The sequence below is a fragment of the Phycodurus eques genome, chromosome 16, assembly GCF_024500275.1.
Source record: "Phycodurus eques isolate BA_2022a chromosome 16, UOR_Pequ_1.1, whole genome shotgun sequence".
Lineage (NCBI taxonomy): Eukaryota > Metazoa > Chordata > Actinopteri > Syngnathiformes > Syngnathidae > Phycodurus > Phycodurus eques.
Window position 1 is genome coordinate 5,950,218 of NC_084540.1, and position 22,289 is coordinate 5,972,506.

A 22,289-nucleotide genomic window follows, 5' to 3' on the forward strand; every position below is an offset into this window, starting at 1 on the left:
CAGGCGAGGCTGGATTTGAACCCTTGTCTTCAGAACTGTGAGGCGAATGTGCTCACTAGTCATCCACCTTAGTGTTTGCAAAATATTAACAGTTGGATTGATGTTCCCCCCGCCCCTCCCTTTCTAAATCTCAATGTATTAAAAGCGCATTGGAAGAGATCTTCAAACACAGCGATAAATGTGGACAATTGTTTTCATATGTTGTACATGAATGTCTTACAGTTTTCATTCGACAGTGATGGTATGATAGGCCTAGGGTGAGTTGGAAAACTTTTTTCACAATTTACAAATTGTAATGGAATACCTCACTCTATCTATCTATCTATCTATCTATCTATCTATCTATCTATCTATCTATCTATCTATCTATCTATCTATCTATCTATCTATCTATCTATCTATCTATCTATCTATCTATCTATCTATCAGCTTTTGCAGTGGGAATTTATTTGATTGATAAAATCAGCTTTCCTTGTGTAGCCTCCCCCATCTCTCTCATCCCCACACAGCACACAGCACACAGGCGCCAGCGCAGACTCCTCCTTCACTAGCTCTCTCTCCTCCTCTCCGTGACACCTTGCTGGGATGCATTTCCAGAGACTAAATACACAACGGGGATCGGCGGCGAATGGGAGAGGGTACTAGCAGAATCAGCATCGCACCACCACCACCACCCAGGCGCACCAACCGAAGCATGCCCGATCGCAGACATGACTTGCTCGGTGTCAGATAGCGAGAAGATCGTGATCAACTGCGGCGGGATCCGACACGAGACCTACCGGAGCACCCTGAAGACGCTGCCGGGCACGCGCTTGTCCTGGCTGACAGAGCCCGACGCCTACAGCAACTTCGACTACGACCCCAAGTCAGACGAGTTCTTCTTTGACCGCCACCCGGCCACTTTTGCCTTCATCCTCAACTACTACCGCACCGGGAAACTTCACTGTCCTAACGATGTCTGCGGGCCGCTCTTCGAGGAAGAACTCGCCTTCTGGGGAATCGACGAGACAGACGTGGAGGCCTGCTGCTGGATGAACTATCGGCAGCACCGCGACGCTGAGGAAGCCCTGGACAGCTTCGAGACCCCCGAGCCCGACGCGCCCGAGGACGACCCGGCTCTCACCGGCGGAGCGGACGGTGACCTGAAGCGGCTGTGCGTGCAGGAGGACGGTCGCAGGGCGACGTGGTGGGAGGTGTGGCAGCCCAAGATGTGGGCGCTGTTTGAGGACCCATACTCATCAAAATACGCCCGGGTGAGTGGCCGAACAGGCATGGGCTATTCTCACATTATTCTTTCTTTGCACGCACGTTCCTCTGCATACATTGGTCACTCCAGTGTTACCACTGCGTTTTTTTGCGGGGGGAAAAGTTACCACAAACCTGCCCTGGCAAGAGAAAGAATGGCACTACACAGATTTGCACTTGCAAAAAAGTTGACACAGGTAAATTTCAAGAGAAAGGTTGCACCCCTCAAACCATATAAAACCGTGTACATGTACTGTATATGCGTCATTTTCATAACATTTGTTTCAATAACGGTGAAGAGGTGGCCCACTGAATTTCCTTTTGGAAAATCAACTAATTTTTACTGATATGAGTACTTGAATTATTGGCAGTTGTTTCCCATCAAAAGCTCATGATTGTTTCTTTTTTTTTTCTTTCTTTCTTTCTTTTCTTTTTTTTTTTAAACCTGTCCTCTTCAGCTGCATTGCCTTGCAGAATGGTGGTTCTGTATGCCTTTATGCTGGAACACTTTTGCTGTGCACCAGGGGAGTTTGAAATACTCCCTCTCCTTATTTACATTTTTTTTTAAAATTCTGATGTTTATTGAAAATGCAGCTGGACAGAAAATGGTTTTAGGGGCAGACAGAGGGATAGAGTGGACAAGGAGACTAGGGGTGAGAACCACAGCAGAACAATAGTGAGACAGTCTAGATATTTGAACACAAGTAACATTACAACAGATCGGGGGCACCCGGTGAGGACGGGAGGGGGGGGGGGGGGGTTCCACCCGATGAGGACATGCAATAACTAACCAAGAGAACAAGATAAGAGAGGACAGAAAAGTATAGGACATGATGTGTGAAAATGAGCAAGGCTATATACGAGTGGTGCGGTGGGATTCTTTTTTAGTGCCTCAACACCTGTAAGAACCTGTGAGTTGATATGTTAGTATAACCTGTGTTGTTGTTAGTGATCCCAGTAATTAAAGCCTATCATGTGCCTATCAAACTTATTCGTGAATGAACCCCTTATCACATGCATGTTAGTCAACTGGTGTACGGAGTTTCTGAGCCGGCACATCGAGAAAGGGTGAGTTCCCCCCACCCACAAGGAGTGGAGGGTGGGGGGCAAGTCAGCGAGCCCGTCCAGCACCGAGCCCCCAGAACCCCGGGAGCTCCCGAGCCCGACCGAAGTGCCCAGACCAGTCCCAAAGGGATGGGCACAGGCCCTGGACAACAAACCCCGCACCCCACCCAGCGAGTCCCCCGCCGCCCCCACCAACCCCGGAGAGCATGGGGCCCCACCCACCAACAGGGTTCAACGCAGGAGCCAGCCGCCACCCAAAAATGGTCATATCCCGCCAAAGCAAGCCCATGTTAAGCGCCCGTTGTGAGCTAGGACGGGCGAGGGCACCAAGAGAGGGGAGAGGAAGGCGGGGCCCAAAGGGGGCGCATGCCCCAGGAGTTAAGTCAAGAGAAATATGAAAACCCACCACCCACTCTATTTCTATGGTTACCAGGTCCCTGTACCGTGATTGTGTGTGGTGCAGTGTTGTGTATTAAAACTGGAGAAACTGGTGGGGATGAGGTGAGACGGTCCCAGGGAAATACTGACCTGCAACCGTCATCCCCACCCAGGCCAACCAGCACCCCAAGGATGTGCGAATATTTGTAGTGCAGTAAAAATCCACGGGAGAAAGGCATGGCGGGCCAGAGAGCAAGACACCTGGTTGTGTGTCCTCCCCAGCCCGACCCAGCCCTCCCCCCACAGACGGGTGTATGATAGATTAAAACTGGCGGACCAGCTGAGCAGTGAAGGGGGAAAGAGGGGGGCAACCAGACCGGAAACCAGCACAAATGTACCAGCACCCGGCCCGGCGCCCGCCCCACCATACCTGGTGCCAGTCCCCCAGGGGACCGTGAAGGAGATATGAGTGTGCCCATTGTTGCGGAGTATGTACAGTGTGAGTACTAAAAATGTGCTGATTGTGAAGTAAGAGGCTAGACTCCTACGGGTCTGCCGACCGCCCGGCAGACCGCAGAGAATGCTAATTCTGACCCCTCCAACCAACCATAGCCCAGTGACCAGAACAGGGCAAGAAGTCAGGCCCGACCGAGGTGGAAGGTGCTGACACCCAGCATGACTCCCAAGTCAGCCGGGGACCCCACATAGCCCGAGGGAAAGAAGGACGACGACCACGGCAAGGTAAGAGGAGGGCATGCAGCAGCACGACCCCCAAGCTCCCACCCGGAGACCAAGACGAGACCCCGGGATTGGGGTCACCGACACAACCATACCCAAGAGGAGGAGGGGGGAACAGGCCCGGCATCCTCAGAGGCCAACCTCGCAATTCCAGAAGGATAGGGGTTAAAATGCATGCAAGTGTCCATATGACGTGCACAGGGGTCTAAAATGACAAGAAATGATTTGGTCAGATTAATTCCATTTACATTACAGATTACATTATATTACATTTCTGTATGACATTCTTTCCAAGGCAAACAGAATCAAGCTTCAAGGTTCACCATTTTAATGAAAGGTGACCAACTTTTCCTAAAATTACCCATTTGCTTATTACGTTTGGCAGAAATATTTTCTAGTGTTATATACTCTATGACAAGATTTTGCCATTGGTTAATGTTGATAGCTTGTTTTTAGCGATAACTAGAATTTGTAGATAATTAGTATTGGTTGAGCATGTTTACTTGGAAGATCTATACCTTTTAAACCACCCAGCAGACAAAGATGAGGAGAAAATGGAATCCTACAGTTGAAAAGTGAGGAAAGTTTCTGTGTAACTAGTGACCAGAAGTGCTCTACGGGTGTACAATGCCAAAGAGCATGCAAATAAGTGTCTGGAGCGTTTTCAGTACAACGAGTGCATATGTTTGATTTTGAATAGCCCATTTTATGCATACTATATTGCATAACGTATCATCTATGGAGTACTTTGAACTGGATTAGCTGTAAATTATTGTCATCGAGAATGTGTTTCTACAGATTTGTGCCCAGTAATCAATGTCAGTAGATACTAAGAGGTGTTTTTCCCATTTTGAGATTCATAAGTATATTAAATTAGTATTTGAGATTAATTTGTATACTTTTGAAAGGAGTTTTTTGTTTTGTGGAAGTAGTTCTACTATTTTCCGAACAAAAACGGGCAGTTCCAAAGTATTCACGTGTGTTAAGAATAGTTTTAGGATTGTTGTTCTAACTTTATAGTATTGAAGGAAGTTACCACCTCTAATTTGAAATTCTTGGAATAAGCTTTCACGTGACATGAATACATTGTTTTTGTATAAGTGATGTCGGCGGTTAATTCCACTTTGTTGCCATATGCTGCAGTGAAGGGGTATTTTGTGATCCACAAAATCAGGATGGTGCCAGATTGGGGAGGAATGATATGGTGCTAACTGAGATTGCGTGGTTTCGAGACTTTTCCACCAAGATGATACAGTGGCAGCAATAACCGGATTCTTAAAACAATTGTGGTGTTTGAGACTTGTGCTGACAAATGGGAGGTCTGAAAGTTTGGTGCTATTGCAGTCTAGTTCTAGTTCCAGCCAAGATTGTTTTTCAAGATTAGGATGAAACCATTTAATGAGGTACTGTATTTGACTAGCTAAGTAATAGCGTTTGAAGTTGGGTGCGACAAGTCCCCACTTCTGCTTTACCTTTCTGAAGGGTAGCTAGGCTGATTCTATTTTTCTTATTTTTAGAGTAATATTTTAAAATATCAAGCATTTGGAACCATTTTAATGTGGGTTTGAATATGATCCTTGAAAATAAATAGTTCATTTGTGGTAACGTTTTCATCTGTAGCTATATGCCCTAAACGTTTTATGAAGCTGTTTATGACTTTACTGTTATGCTCTTTTGTCTTTAACATCATAAAAAGAAGTGTATTACAATAGGCCACCACCATTTGCTGTCAATAAAGATTGCCTTTACGATGAATGCCTTCAATTTTAAATCATCACTAACTTCCTGAAAATAGGAAAGCATGGCTGTTTCTCTGTTGCAGAAATAACCCATATTAAAACCAAGGCAGGCTGCACGGTAGCCGACTGGTTAGAGCGTCTGCCTCACAGTTCTGAGGATCTGGGTTCAATCCCCGGCCCCGCCTGGGTGGAGTTTGCATGTTCTCCCCGTGCCTGCGTGGGTTTTCTCCGGGCACTCCGGTTTCCTCCCACATCCCAAAAACATGCATTAATTGGAGACTCTAAATTGCCCGTAGGCATGACTGTGAGTGCGAATGGTTGTTTGTTTCTATGTGCCCTGCGATTGGCTGGCAACCAGTTCAGGGTGTACCCTGCCTCCTGCCCGATGACAGCTGGGATAGGCTCCAGCACGCCTGCGACCCTAGTGAGGAGAAGCGGCTCAGAAAATGGATGGATGGAAAACCAAGGCAGCATAAAAAAATGCTTTTTTAAAAAAAAGCGTCTTCATTATTGATCAAATTCTATGAAAATTACCCATTCTTAAAGCAATTTAGGCCCGTCATCTTGATCAAATGCAAGATGTTAGGTCACTAAGTCACCAAATTCCCTCAATGGCACTTATGTGTGAACCATGTTGCCCTGGATGCAGTATCATAAGTCCTCAGTAATGATAAGTGAATCTCCACTTTGGTTTCAGTCAGACTGCCTTGGTTGACAGGTCTCTGCAACATTGCATGGACATCAGAGAAATGGCCTCTGGAATGGCAGATTGGGGTGGCGGTCCCCCTTTTTAAAGGGTGTGTGTTTTAACTACAAGGGGTTTCCGCTCTTCAGCCTCCCTGGTAAGTTATATTTGAGGGTTCTTGAGAGGAGGGTCCATCTGGAAGTTGAATCTCAGATTCAGGAAGAGCATTGTGGTTTTCATCCTGGCCGTGGATAAGTGGCTCTACACTCTCAGCAGGGTCGTGAAGGATGCATGAGAGTTCCCCAAAACATTATACACGTGCTTTGTGGACTTGGGAGAAGGCATTTGACTGTGTCTCTTAGGAGTCCTGTCCAAGGTGCTCCAGGAGTATGGGGTACTGGACCCTGATATGTGGTGTTCAATCCCTGTATGACCAGTGACACACCGGGGGAAGACGACCTAGGACACGCTGGAAAGACTATATCTCCCGGCTGGTCTCCACAGAAGAACTGGGCAAAGTGGCTGGAGAGAGGGAAATCTGAGCTTCCCTGCTTAGGTTGCTGCCCTTGTATTCCAACCCCCCGGATAAATGGAAGAAAATGGTGGATGGATGGATACTTGCATTCCTGAGCAGGGGAAAAAAAAAAATTTAGTGTTTGAATGTTATGCATGATTATTATTTTACTTCTCATAGAACCGTGGTGAGCTAGCTCAAATTTGCATAGAAACATTTATAAAAAGGAGAATTCTACATTCTACACAAAATGGTAAAAATAGGGAGCTCACAGAAAGTGAAAGAGTCTGCACAAAAGTATTTCATGATGCTGGATAGACTTCAAATGTTTTATTACAGGTGGTTGAAGGAATGTTGTCTGCCTTGTGTGTGTATGGCAAGGTAAGAAAGAGAATTGTAATTACTGAAAAACATTTAGTTTATTCTGAATTATTTAACTTTGAGTTAAGTGGAACAAGTACAATGTAGTGGTGGGACTGAATAAAGAAAATATATCATATCAAACTGTTGAAATTCAGATCCGTTTTCGTGAATGGATAGGCATAGATGAACTTAAACAACAAAATGCAATAAAAAATGTTCGTATTACACAAGGTTACTATACACAAAAAAATTGGTGGCGTTTTTACCAAAGTGCAATTATGGGAACATGATTTCAAGCTACATTCTGAGCTGGTGTTATTCCCAAGGCTCTAAATTAAAGTTTCCTATTTGCAAGCTTTTAAACAACCTTTTGTAAACTTAAGCATTGCTGTTGCAATATAGGCCATAAGAACGTGAGTAACATTTTAGTATGATTTAATCACTGGGTGGGAGGGGAGGGGTATTTCGCAATCGAAATACATTTGTCGAGCGGGGGCTTGGTTTTTAATGCCCACCTGTTTGGATGCCTCCCTTGTTCTGGATGCCCATGGCCACCACCCCCAAAAGCTTCAGGCTTCTGCTAGAAAGAAAAAGAATGTCAGGAAAAGAAGAAGAAGAAGAAGAATCACCTTTTATTGTCATGAACCTTCCCATGGGCTCACCACCTGTGGGAGGGGCCATAGGGGTCAGATGCAGCGTGAGCTGGGCGGTGATCCGATTTCCGGCTAAAAAAGCTAGCTCTAGGGTCACCTCACCTTTTCTGGCAGGGACGGAGCCCGAGCTGGTATGTGAGGTCGACGTTCCGACTAGATATAGTTGGCTCTGGTACCAGACCTCTTGAGAGGGATTTGACTCCCTTCCACTCTGGAGTTGCCCACGGTGAGAGGCGCTGAGCAGGTGTGGGTATACTTATTGTCTTCCGGCTCGCCACCTGTACATTGGGGTTCACTCCAGGAGAAAAGCGGGTACCCTCCCTCCGCCTTCGGGTGGGGGAACGGGTCCTGACTGTTGTACCACCAGTGTCAGCGTTTGTTCCGCATTGCTGGAAGTAAGTCAAATTCATTTTTCAGTGAGGGTTGGACTCCGACAAGGTGAGTGTGTAGCGGTTGGGATGAAAATCAGCACCTCCAAATCTGAGACTATGGTCCTCAGTCGGAAAAGATCTGGGATGAGACCCTGCCCCAAGGGGAGGAGTTCAAGTATCTCAAGGCATTGGTCACGAGCGAGGGAAGAATGGAACGGGAGATCGACAGGAGGATCGGTGCAGCATCTGCAGTGATGCAGACTTTGTATTGGTCCGTTGTGGTGAAGAAGGAGCTAAGCTGAAAGGCGGCGGTCTCAATTTACCGGTCGATCCATGTTCCTAGCCTCACCTATGGGCATGAGCAGTGGTTCATGACCAAAAGAACAAGACCCCGGAAACAAACGGCCGAAATGGGTTTTCCTCCACAGGGTGTCTCTCCCTTAGAGAAGCTCGGTCAGCCGGTCACATTTGTCACCCTGGGATGTGTAATTTGTAGACGGTCACTAACACGGACGGTAAGCGACATGTAGAATCTAGCGTCGTTATTCCTGTTATTGTATATACATTTGTAGTGACAACAAATCCCGCTGCGATTTTTTTACAAACATCCGAAATTGTCCTCCACATACTGCATGTGATATAGTCGAAAATGTAGTTATGAGGCCCAGTACGAGCGTGTGAGAACTGAATGTCAGGCCAATATTAAATATTAGGCCAACTTTCTCTCACTCAATATCAGCACAATCGGCCCTATATATTTTATATTTTATTGATGTATTGAGCTTTTTCTGTCCTGTATAGTGAGCATGTGGCGAGGAAAATGTCCCAAAAATTCTAAATATTGGTGCGATCATTGTAATAATTTCAAAGGTTGAAGGTGTCATTAGTAGCGATGTCCATGTAAATTTTGGTGTTGACTGGTGACAGTTTCGGGACATTAAGCTAGGTACAGTATGTGATTGCTTGGGTTCATGAGACTTACAAAGATGTGGCACTCGCCCGTGATGTTTGCATCATTTTACTTGTTGACCCCCTAATAAATTTGCGATTTTTAAGCATATCAAATTATTGATTCAATATACTTTTGGGATGCGAGCTGTAGTTCATGTGAGAGTGCAGTGATTTACAGTATGAGAGCAATATAAGGTATAATACCAACTTGAGCAAATCTGTGTTTGGAAGCTAAGCAAGCTGTCTTTTTTTATTTTCTAAAAAGTTGTTATTTTGGAGATGAGGGGATTCCAACCGACCACTATGATATATAAAATGAGTTAATACTGCCACTTTTTAGTATTGTACATTCCTTTGTCCACACCAGCTATGCACTGTCTCTAGTCGTTTTTTTTCTTTTTTTCCTAAAGTTGTCACTTTGGATGTGTGTGTGTGTGTGTCTACCATAAAATATGACTAAATACTACCACTTTATTGTATAGGACATTCCGTTTTACACTCCAGCTATGCAGTTAATTTGGTATCCACTTCTGCCACTGATGTCACACTAAGACAAGAGGCATTTCGATTTTGGCGATAACAAAAGGGGCATTCCAAAGGTAATTAATTATTTACAAATTGCTCCGAAATGGATTGATATATTGGAAATGACATCCAGTTTAATTTTGTTGAAAGAAAAAAATATATATATTTACTTGTTAGTGAAATATGGACCATTAAGACCCTATCCCTCCTTTGATCAGCTAAATCCTGCCTTAACACTTTGGATATAAAAAAATCACCAAGTTAGAAACTCAAATGACAGCTTAATGAGTGATGGAAAACCAAAGGGATGACAGTAAAAAAAAAAAAAAGTAATTGCATGGCAGGTGAAGGGTAGAGTCAACATAAAAGCAGAGGTGACTTTGAAAGTAGTGCAGTCTGTATTTTGATTGCCAATACAGTAGCAAAAAGATAGCTTGGGAAGATGGAAGGGGGGAGGGGGTGCCAGTGCAGCATCTGCAGTAACAGCCGCAGCACTTCAGGTCTGGTAGCACCTCAGATTTACCCGCTTAGCTCAATTCATGGCCAATGAAAACCAAGGATCATGGCATCGCTTGTTCAGTGCATTCATCAGTCTAACAGAGGGGATTTTAATAACCTAATTTTAGATATATTTATATGCTTTTTTATTTTGCTTGCCACTCAGTCAATTTTGAGTCATCACCACTGACGGCACTGGTTGTTTTAGAAACAAGATTTGTTCGTCGTGTACAGCATGATTGCAGATTATTCCTTCAAATTCCCCGAACTCACCCCCATCTAGACTTACCCCATCCATTCTCTTCTACCCCCCACTTCATTAGTGGATGTTATCCAGCTGACTGGTTGTGCTATAGTATAACACTGCAGTGCCAGTAGTAGCTGACTGCGCTTTACTCTGCAGCACAGGACAGAGCCACACACTGAAAAAAGGCGTGTTTTTGGTCTGCCGGGGCGGGGGGTGTATGCAACGGCACAAAGAGTAAGGAGCAGGAGTAGAAGATGAGGGACAGGCTGGGGGTCATTTTCCATCCCCCCAGTCTCCATTTTTTTGCTGAGCTTCACATGCTGGATTGCTTGTACCCTTTTATCGATCCAGTTGTACCTCTCAGCTCGTTTTATTCAGGCAGATGTCTCAGCTGAATGGTGTTCCTTTGTCGGCAAAACCTTCAAACACACATTCCCCCCTCTTTCTCTGCCTCCAACCTCACCTTCAAATAATGTGGATGGGAAGGGAATAACCAGTACTGAAAAGGAAAATTAGGTTAGTATGCGCAAGTTACCAAAGTGTCCGATATTAGTGAAGTGGTATTCATGTAGAGAGCAGTGAACAAGTATTTGCCCCCTTCTCAGATTTTTGTTTTTTGTACAGTTTCCTCACTTTATTTTTTTAAGATAATAAAATAAATGTAAATATCAGACAAAGATACCTCAGTAAACATGTAATGGTGCTATTTAATTGGTGATTTAATTTATTAAGGAAAAAAATAATATTCAAAGCTACCTGGTCCTGTGTGAAAAGGTAATTGCTGCCCTTGTTAAATCATGAAAATGATCTGTGGCTAATCAAATTTTTGGGAAAGCTGAGTTCATTTTCACTGACCTCACCCAACTGAGGAGACGAAAGTTGAACTTTTTGGAAGGTGTGTGTCTAAATTTGGCTTAAATGTAACATAGCACTTCAGAAAAAGAACATCATACCAACAGTCAAACATGGTGGTAGGATGGTCTGGGGTTGCTTTGGTCCTTCAAGGCCTGGGTGACATGCTGTGATTGATGGAACCATGAATTATCTTCTTTACCAGAAAATCCTGAAGGAGAACATTTGACCATCAGTTTGTGACCTCAAGCTTGAAGCGCACTTGAGTTCTGTTGCAGGACAACAATCCAAATCACAGCAAGATGTCAACTTCTGAATGGCTTAAAAATACAAATCAAGAGAAATTTTTTTAAGTGGCCTAGTCAAAGTCCAGACTTGAATCTGATTGAAATGCTGTGGCATGATGTGAAAAAGGTCATTCATGCTCAAAAACATTCCAGTATTGCTGAATCCAAACAATTCTGCAAGGAAGAGTTGGCCAAATAGCTCCACAGAGATGTGAAAGGCTCATTGCCAGTTATAGAAAATGCTTGATTTCAATTGTTATTAGGTTTAGGGGGTAATTACTTTTTCATACTAGGCCAGGTAGCTTTGAATAACATTATTTTAAAAACTTTACGTTTACTTGGCTTGTCTTTGTCCAACTTTTACATTTGTTTGATCATCTTTACCATTCAAACGCATGACCAATACCCTTGTTTGCACTCAGGGTCACTTAAATCCAAATGAATCACATCCTGAAGTTTCAAATTTTCACCAACCCAGAAGTTTTCTGAATTTCCCTGGGAGCCGTAGCATCTAAACACTATTGTCCACTGTACATTACCTCATTAGACAAATTTAGTTAATATTCAGTGACAAATTTAGCCAAATAAGGGATACACTGCCAACTTCAATGACTGCTTGTTAGTGGGTTATGCTGCTTCAATTTTGTCTTCAGTAAAAGACTTCACTGTACAGATTGCAGCAGATGGATTTGGCTCGACCCACCTAATTTGGCGGTGACCGAGTTGAGGTACTGCCTCAGTTGCAGGAAACTGCTTTAATGTCAATTGTTTGAAGCCTCATTAAATGTACCAATTGGTAAAATAACAATGGAGGACAATTATGGTTTTTCATAATATGTAGTACCTGTAGGTACAATGTACTGCAATTTGCAAAAGTTCCTTAATATCACAATACACCACGCTGCACTTCGACAATTGATTCACAAGCACAGCAACACAGTACAAACCTACTTACACAACTATTCAGGGTTTCAATTAATCTGCACCCCGACAGGAAACGTGGCATACTGCATTTGCCTGTGAGGGGAAATAACAAAAACAAGAAAGCAGCCAGGACCTTACACTGTAAAGTCGGTTTTTACATCAATCTGTTTTTTTCTACCAATTTTTTGGGAAAACCCAGTTATGTCATCATGACATCATTTAAACTGCACATTACAAACAATTTGGGGAAAATAAGTTCTTAAACTTCTCATTGGAATGGAAAACACAACAGAAAGCATAAGTGAGAAGATTTCCATTATTATGGGAGCCTTTAATCCATCATCGTCATATATTGTAATCTTACTCTTTTTGTCATGTGTACTCAATAAAGCTTTATTGCTAACAAATGTAAAGCAAGCACATACATCTGCATCAGTAGTCATTTAAACAGAAACACCAAAAAGGACAGACCATAAGTGGAATAAAAAAAAACAAAAAACATTTCAGGTTCAGCATTTATTTTTTTAATGTGAACTGTAACTATTCCTTTCTGTGTGTTTTGTGTTGCTAGGAAGCATAGTAAAATATGAATTAAACCAGATACTGCTACAAGTATGTCATTTAATGCACAGCATCCCAAATAAAAGTGTGTATTTTTAAGAGTGGAAGTTACAAGTTTGTCATCCTGTTTTGATTATGGCGGTACGGTGAACGACTGGTTAGCACATCAACCTCACAGTTCTGAGGACTGGGGCTAAAATCCCGGCCTCGCCTGTGTCGAGTTTGCATGTTCTCCATGTGCCTGTGTGGGTTTTCTCCGAGCACTCTGGTTTCCTCCCACATCCCAAAAACACTCATGGTAGGTTAATTGAAGACTCTAAATTGCCCATAGGAGTGAATGTCGTGTGAATGTTGTTGATATGTGCCCTGCGATTGGCTGGCGACCAGTTCAGGGTCACCCGCCGGAAGATAGCTGGGATAGCCTCCAGCACGCCCTCGCGGGCTTGTGAGGAAAGCGGTACAGAAAATGGATGGATGGCTGTATGGATGTTTTGATCATTTGTACAAAACAGTATAATAATGAAATTTGACTTTGTACGCTTTGTTCTTTTCATTTTGTCAGACCTGCAATTTAAATTTACTTCCACTTTTAACAAATAATAAGCATCCATTCATCCATCCATCAGATCCATCCATCCATCCACCCACCCATTTTATTCCACTTATCCAGAGTCGGGTCACGGGGGCAGCATCTTAAGCAGGGAAGCCCACACTTCCTCTTCCCAGCCACTTCGTCCAGCTCTTCCGGGGGATCCTGAGGTGCTCCCAGGCCAGCCGGGAGCCCTACTGTAGTCTCTCCAGCGTGACCTGGGTCGTCCCCGGGGCCTCTTCCCGGTGGGATGTGCCTGGAACACCTCACCAGGGAGCTGTCCAGGGGGCATCCTAATCAGATGCCCGAGCCACCTCATCTGGTTCCTCTCAATGCAGAGGAGCAGTAGCTCGAGTCCGAGTCCCTCAAGGATGAGCGAGCTTATCACCCTATCTCTAAGGGAGAGCCCTGACACCCAGTGGAGGAAGCTCATTTCGCCCGCTTGTATCCGCGATGTTGTTCTTTCGGTCACGACCCACAACTCGTGACGATTGGTGAGGGTAGGAACATAGATCTACCGGTAAATTGATTGCTTTGCCTTTCGGCTCAGCTCCTTCTTCAACACAACAGACCGTTACAGAGTCCTCATCATTGCAAATGCTACACCGATCCGCCTGTCAGCCTTCTGCTCCATTCTTCCCTCCCTCATGATGAAGACCCCAAGATATTTGAACTCCTCCACTTGGGCCAGGATCTCTTCCTCGACCCGGAGAGGGCACTTCAACCTTTTACAACTAAGGACCATGGCCTCAGATTTGGAGATGCTGATTTTAATCCCAACCACTTCACACTCAGCTGCGAATCGCTCCAGCGAAAGTTGAAGATCACAGTTTTAATGAAGCCATCAGAACCACATCATATGCAAAAAGCAGAGATGCAATGCTGAGGCAGTGTTGCCGCAGATACCTTGAAAAAGTAACTTAGTTACTTTACTGATGACTTGAGCTTAAAAGTAACAGTTACTTTCCTGATGACTTGATTTCAAAAGTAAAAGGAACTTTTTAGTTACTTTCAGCAGCTGTCAAGTGGCAGGAATATCACTTATCCACAGTACAAAAAAAGCATTAGCTTAACCGTACCCATTACTTGGTAATCAACATGAAAAAATAATTTAATGAGTTGTTGAAGCCACATTAAATGAGCAACTTAGAGCAGACTTGACATGCCAAATAGCCACCTAAATATAAACAAGCACACCATTCTCAGTACACTTCTTTCAAGACTCTTAACGGATAGATAGATAGATAGATAGATAGATAGATAGATAGATAGATAGGTAGATAGGCAGAGAGGCAGACAGGCAGAGACACAGACTGTAGCATTTATTAGTCATTACTAAAAGAAAGGCTGAAAATTGGTCTACACTTAGGACATGCACCGTGACTGAATCAAGTGTCTTGGTTATTAACTTGCCTCATGTTCCCAAGCACTGTAGTCTGTTAAGAACAAATATCTGTTGCTTAAGCAAAAGTAGCGTATTTTAATATCAAAAGCATATTAAACTCTGGTTCTCTTGAACAAAAAAGTAACTATTGGCAGATAAATCAAAGTAACTGTAATCTGACTACTGTAATATAAAAAGTAACGTGTTAGATTACTTATGACGTCACCGGACCGCATTTTTTGAGTAACGTGTTATGTGTGTAACGCGTTACTGGCATCACTGTGCAGAGGCCACCAAACCAGACCCCCTCAACACGTCGGCTACACCAATAAATTATGTCCATAAAGTTAATGAACAGAATTGGTGACAAATGGAAACTGGAAATGAATCTGAGTTACTGCCGGGAATGCGAGCCTGACTGACTCCGGTTGTACAGGGACTGAACAAGGGTTCCGGTACTCCATACTCCTGGCGCACCCCCCACAGGACCCTTGAGGGACATGGTCAAACGCATTCTCCACGTCCACAAAGCACATGTAGACTGGTTGGGCGAAATCCCATGAACCCTCGAGGATCCTGCTGAGGGTGTAGAGCTGGTCCGCTGTTCCATGGCCAGTATGAAAACCACACTGCTCCTCTTGAATCTGATGTTGTCTGACTTCCAGACAGAACGTCCTCTCCAGAACCCCTGAATAGACCTTACCAGGGAGGCTGAGGTTCGTCAATTCAGAAGCACTGTCCCCGATGTCGGTGCAATGTTGCATTGGCGGGTCAGCCAAGAGAGCCCCAAAACATCCAGAGCCTTTCGGAACTCTGGACGTATTTGCCACCGAGGAGCTTTTTAACCACCTCAGTGACTTCAAGCCCAGAGAGGGCAGATTCTGCCTCAGATTCCCCAGACTTTCTTATAGGAAGGCATGTCAATGGAATTGAGGAGGTCTTCCAAGTATTCGTCCCACCGACTCACAACATCGCAAGTTTAGGTCAGGCACCCCATCCTCACTATACAGTGTTGACGGTGCCCTGCTTCCCCCTCCCGAGACACCGGATGGTGGACCAAAGTTTTCTCAAAGTCATCCGGAAGTTGTTCTCCATAGCCTCACTGAACTCCTCCTATATTATTGCCTCTGTGACCACCAAAGCTGCATTCCGCTTGGCCAGATGGTACCCAGCAGCTGCCTCTGGAGTCCCACTGGCCAAAAGGGCCCATAGGACTCCTTCAGCTTGACGGCATCCCTTACCGCTGGTGTCCAACAATGTGTTTGGGGATTTCCGCTACGACAGGCAACGACCACCTTACGGCCAGAGCTCAGGTCGGCCGCCTCAACAATGGAGGTGCGGAACATGGTCCACTCGGACTCAATGTCCGCCGTATCCCTTCTGACGTTTTTGAAGTTCTGCTGGAGGCGGGAGTTGGAACTCCTTCTGACAGGGGAGTCGGATCAGACGTTCCCAGCAGACCCTCACAGTACGTTTTGGTTTGCCAGGTCGGACCGCCATTTTACCCCACCATCGAAGCCAACACACCACCAGGTGTCCTGGTGCCAAATGCATGTATGGACACCTTTATGTTTGAACATGGTGTATGGTATGGACAGTCCGTGACGAGCACAGAAGTCCAATAACAAAACACCGCTCGGCTTCTGATTGTGGGGGCCGTTCTTCCCAAACACGCTGTTCCAGGTCTCACTCTCATTGCCCACATGAGCGTTGAAGTCCCCCAGAAGAATGTGGGAGTCACCGGTAAGGGCGCTCTCCAGCACCCCTTTCAAGGACTCCAAGAAGGGTGGGTAGTCTGAGCAGCTGTTTGTTGCATAGGCACAAACAACAGTCAGGACCCATCCCCCCACCAGAAAGCAGAGGGAGGGTACCCTCTCGCTACCGGGGCGAACCCCATCGTACAGAGATCGAGCCAGGGGGGCAACTTCACAGTGGAAAGGAGTCCAACCCCTCGCAAGAGGACTGGTACCAGAGTCCAAGCCAACCCAGGATATGATGAATGCCCGGACCACCTCTGCTGAGGTAGTAGATTACAAGGGAATAATTTCCGGCCACCTGCTGGTACTGTATACCATGGTGAGGAGCTGAGTGAACCTGCAGGAGGGAGGGGTCCCACAAGGTCGATACACCTCTCCAGCACGAGAAATGGCACCAATGGGGCTGTGGTATGGCGTTGTACCTTGGCGCGCTGGGACACCATACAGGAGCCAGCCCATGTCATGACGTCCTTCCTGAGGCCCGCCAGATGAAGCCACCACTAGCCTTGTGGAGACCTTCACACCCCAGTGGGTAAGGCCGTGGATGGTGTCAATCCACGGCCTTACCCACCGGGTGCGATCGACTTGGAGAAACATTCAACAACATGGTTGTCTTTGCCAGACTGTCTATAGTGAATTTGTAAATGGCAGAGAGCTGACTGGCAGTGAACTGGCGGTCCTCCAAGAGGAATTTGAAGATGCTGTACTTCCTCTTGTTGTCACGAAGCTGCTTGCTGAAGAAGGCCAGTAGACGCCAGGCTCCGCCCACCCACTGTTCACACACTGCGTCGTCTGACGCGTCTGTCGTGAGGGTAACCGGGGCAGTGGGAGACGGGTTCTCTGGCAGGGCTGCGGTGGCCAGCGCAGGCTGGGCGGCGTGGAAAGCTTCGTCCATCTCTGGGGACCAGTCCACTTCATCCTTGTGTGCTTTTAACCGCGGAGGATCACCTGACACACCTCCGGTGAACTGCATGAGGAATGAACCTGTTATAAAAGTTCATCATGCCAAAAAACAGGGCCTTCACAGTCAACCTTGGAAAAAAAGGTGGTGGCCACCAGGTGGGCGGAGAAGTCCTGTATGTGTGGGAAGGGATACCGGTCGGGGGTTGTGGCGTTGTTCAGGTGGCGGAAATCGCTACAGGAGCGCCAACCGCGGTTAGCCTTGGTCACCATGTGCAGTGGGGAAGCCCACAGGATGTTCGAGCGGTGTACGATGCCGAGGCATTCCATGGTTTTGCTGCGTCAAGGTGCCGAGCACGTGCATAGACTGGGGGACCTGCAGTCGTGATATGGTGCACATGCCATGCTTAGCCACAGCTGCAGAGAACATGGGTGTGGTCAGGCTGGGGAACTCGGTGAGCAGGCATTGATACGGATCCCCGCTGGCGAGCGTTTTTGACAGGCATAGTGCTCCAACCCATTCAAGCGTGCAGGGGTACGTAGAAAAAGTGATTGTATCGATAAGGCAGCAGTTCATAATATCCACGACGGCACAGAGAAAGTCCGCCCCCAGCAGTGGCGTAGATACAGTGGCCATGACAAAGTCCCAGCTGAAACGCCGTCCACCAAAACACATTTCCACATACGGTGCTGTCGGTACGTATCAGAATCAGAATCATCTTTATTGGCCAAGTATGTCCAAAACACACAAGGAATTTGTCTCCGGTAGTTGGAGCCGCTCTAGTACAACAGACAGTCAATATACAGAACACTTTGGAGACATAAAGACATTGACAAAAAACAATTGTGCAAAAATATGCAGAGTCCTCTAGCATTTAGAGCAGTTCGAATGACTAATATTGCAATAGTCCGGTGCAATGACCATTGTGCAAAGGGCGCTGAGACTTCAAGGAGTGTATGCGGTTTAAAGTGACGAGTAGTGCGATCATCTGGGACAATGATGGTTGTGCAAATGTTACAGATACTCCTCAATCAGTGTGCAAATGGAGCAGATGCTACTCTGGCATGAGTGGCCAGTATATGCAAATAGTGCAGCATGGCGAGACAACAGTGAGTGCACGAGTAATACATAATTGGCCCCACAGAAATGTGACAACGAACTCAAGTCAAAAAAATTTCCAGCTTGTTGTAATAGAATTATAGGTTAGGTGTTTAAGAAGTTGATCGCAAGAGGGAAGAAGCTGTTGGAATGTCTACTAGTTCTAGTTTGCATTGATCGGTAGCGCCTACCTGATGGAAGGAGCTGGAATAGCTGGTGACCGGGGTGCAGACGGTCCGAGAGGATTTTGCACGCCCTTGTCTTAGTTCTGGCAGCGTGCAAGTCCTCAATGGTGGGTAGGGGGGTACCGACAATCCTTTCAGCAGTTTTGATTGTCCGTTGCAGTCGGAGTTTGTCCTTTTTTGTAGCAGCACCAAACCAGACTGTGATGGAAGAACACAGGACTGATTCGATGACTGCTGTGTAGAACTGTCTCAGCAGCTCCGGTCGCAGGCCGTGCTTTCTCAGAAGCCGCAGGAAGTACATCCTCTGCTGGGCCTTTTTGAGGACAGAGTTGATGTTGGTCGCCCACTTCAGGTCCTGAGAGATTGTAATTCCCAGGAACTTGAAGGTCTCGACGGGTGACACAAGGCAGCTGGACAACGTGAGTGGCAGCTGTGGCGAAGAATGCCTCCTGAAGTCCACGATCGTCTCTACAGTCTTGAGCGTGTTCAGCTCCAGGTTGTGTCGGCCGCACCACAGCTCAAGCCGCTCCACTTCCTGTCGATATGCAAACCCGTCACCATCCTTGATGAGGCTGATGACAGTGGTGTCATCTGCAAACTTGAGGAGTTTGACAGCCGTGTGCGCTGAGGTGCAGTCGTTCGTGTAGAGAGATGGAGCTCTGGCTGTTGTCGAAGTGTCCAATACCGCTACCACATGGAAATATTTGGTAACATCCTAGGTATTCCTCTCAGCTGGAACTGGGCATCGATGTGCTGGAACCACATTCTGCCCCTAAAGTCGGGCAACTTGACCATAGATGCTGGTATTAGCTGCCTCATTCACGGTACTCTGCATAGGCACCACAGGTCCATTATTGTCACCATCGTATTCTGACATTCTTGATGCATCGGGGTCACCAGTTGTGGCGATGTGGTAAATAAGACGAGGAGACAAGAACCAGTGATGTCACTTTACTGTTTCACATCAAACAGCCGACCTGACCCGACCAGAGGGGACACACGGGCTGGCTTGAGCATGCTGATGTGAAAAGCAGGGTTGACCCGCATCGACCTTGGGAGCCTAAGCTTCACGGTGACAGGGTTGATGATCTTTGTGATGGGGAAGGGATTTGGCCTTGGACTTGTAAAAAACATCTTTAATGTCCTGGTAACAGGAGGGCACTTGAGCAAAGTCAGGATCCCCAGATGAGGTCTGTGGATTGTCATTTGAAACATAGACCTGAACATCACATGGAGGCCTGAAACAGTTCTGGGCGCAATTGCTGCCCCATGACATAACCTGCCCAGAGGACCAGTCAATGTGGGGGCTATGTAATTTCAACCATGGGTTCCCTAAAATAAGGTCATGATTCATGGTGTCAAAAACATGAAAACTAATGCGTTCCGAGTGAGAATCAGGAAATGTCAATGTGAGTGTTTGGGTGCGGTGACTGATCTCGCCCATAAAACTGCCATCTGCAGCATTGGTGTTGCGGTGGCATTTTATTTGAAAGGTTCTAAGGTGCATACATCTAAGGAGGAGCGAGTTGAGTAAGTTTGCTTCAGTACTAGAGTCAATTAATACAGGTGTATGAATTTCTTGATCAGGAGAGCATAGTGTCACTTTAGGAAGAACCCGGGCAGGGTCTTCCTTCATGAAATTTAGACTCACCTCTCCCGTGCCCTTGCTACCGGCACCGGCAACCTCAACGTGACACACGGAATGACCCAACTGCCGAAGAAGAAGCACCGCCCTTCCCTCAGCCGGCGTTAATGTTCCTCAGGGGAGAGACGGAACCTGCCCAATCTCCAGATAACCTCTCCGGTCGAGAGAGCTGTGGGCAGACAGCAGCGGAGGTGGCAGGTGGCTGCATGGTGACTGCTTCACCTGGAAACGATGGTACAGTGGCGGCATTGGGTGCTGCGCCAGCTGGTTCCTTCATCTGAAGCATATTCATTAGCACTTCAAAGTGTGAGGCCACCTATCTCATCATATTGTCCTGATGCTCTGACAGTCCCTCTAGATGAAGGTGGAGGGCAGCAAGCTGTTCTGCTTGCTTCGAGAGGCGTTGACCCTGCGCTTGAAGGGCTTTGCGCACCGGCTTGGAGTCTGCTGGGTCCATGTTATGGCCAGTTCGTTCTGTCATGAACGGAACAGAGGATAGGACTCAAAAATGCACGACTCCAAAACAAATGGACAGTTTTAAAAAGAGAGGTTTAATATACGGGTCGAGGTCGGTACACAGGCAGGCAATCCAAAAAAGGCAACAGTATCCAAAAACATGAGGCTAAAAAAGCCAGCTCAATAATCGGAACAGGGTCTAGTCTTACTGTGAGTCGGTGACGTGGAAACAAGGAATGCTGGAACACGACGACAAGGTACAACGAACTGGCGACGAGAAAGAATGAGACACGAGGTTAAATGCAAGGTGTAATTAGGGTGAACGAGGCACAGGTGGTGAAGATGCTCTCAGGAGCAGGTGTGTATTAAACAGGGGGAAGACAAAAACCGGAACACACACCCATGACAGCAGGACTGTGAGTGCACTACATTTAAAGGGAATGAGAGGAGCGGCTTTGATTGGCGGCAAATTAAGTCGGATGTAGACACACCCACAGTGGTGTAGCCCACCCACCAGCAATCCGCTGGACTGAGCTGGTCTACAAAATGACCCATACCAATCTAAGCCACCCCTGATGCACAGTTGCACTGCTTGCTGCGTCTGATTTATGCCGGTCATGAAAATAGGACCCTAATATTCAAAATCTTTGCAGAATACCGATGTGAAGGGTCCCATGACTGGGTTTGGCTGGCCTTGGGCCCCCAAATAAAAAAATACACCCCTGACAGAAACAAATACCCATTGTGAAATTGTCAAACGTGAACATGTAGCATCAACATGCAATTGCAATGAATACTATTGATAGATGATAGATCTCATTTAATTTTTTCATTATTTTCTATTTTTCTGTTACAAGCAAATATTACAATCTTGTTCCTCTTTTCTGTTTCTTCTTTACTGCACTGACATTTTTAATGATTCCACATGTTTAAAAAAAAAATCCCCTCGAGCTCCTCCCCCTCCCTATCTGCTGGTTTGTTCCGCTATAGGCAATATATCAACCAGGATCCCTCTTCCCCCTCTGTGCTTTTCAGGATAATGCTGCGACAGGGCTTTCGTTCCCTCTGTGTCACCCGTCACAGGAGAGAGAGAGAGAGAGAGAGAGAGAGAGAGAGATAAAGAGAGAGAGAGAGAGAGAGAGAGAGAGTACTGTATTTGATGACACGTCAAGAACTAGTATTTCACCTCTGCATGATCTTTACTGTCATCACATCACACCGAGGTCCTTTACACAGTCAACATCAAGCTCCAAAGCACTCAAACAAGCATAGCCTATAGCTTGTGAGGATAACCTCATTCTTGGTTTAACAAGTCGGCGCACACGCACATATGCAGTGGCTTACTGCAGAATGATCTGCTGTTATGTACTATGCAGCATTTGCGTGGGGTAGGGATGTGTAGTTAATTATTCTCAGATATCATATACTATATTATGATCATACTAGCTGCAATTTGACACCTTTACTGTACCAGCTTTTATTTGTTAATAAATCATCTAACATATTAGTCTCTTCGTTTCTTTGAATCTCATGTTATTTTGGTACCATTTTAAAATAAGGGCACGGTTACAAAACAATGCTAAATCGTTTACATATTTATGACTGGGGCAAAGTACCGACATTGCAATATACTGCATCCTTATCTGTCATGGTCCAGTATCAATACACAAAGTTCAGA

The 22,289-nt window shown here is 45.9% G+C and overlaps 1 protein-coding gene across 5 annotated transcripts in view; it reads left to right on the forward strand.

Moving 5' to 3' along the window:
- The first annotated feature begins 637 nt into the window (after window positions 1-637).
- LOC133414781 (potassium voltage-gated channel subfamily C member 1-like) overlaps window positions 638-22,289 on the forward strand; it is a 77,037-nt gene continuing 55,385 nt past the window's right edge. For all 5 annotated transcript variants that reach the window (XM_061700396.1, XM_061700400.1, XM_061700397.1 and 2 more), the window contains exon 1: window positions 638-1,253. In XM_061700396.1, the coding sequence (XP_061556380.1) occupies window positions 711-1,253 (543 nt within the window). In that variant the 5' untranslated portion in view covers window positions 638-710. The remainder of the gene's footprint in view (window positions 1,254-22,289) is intronic.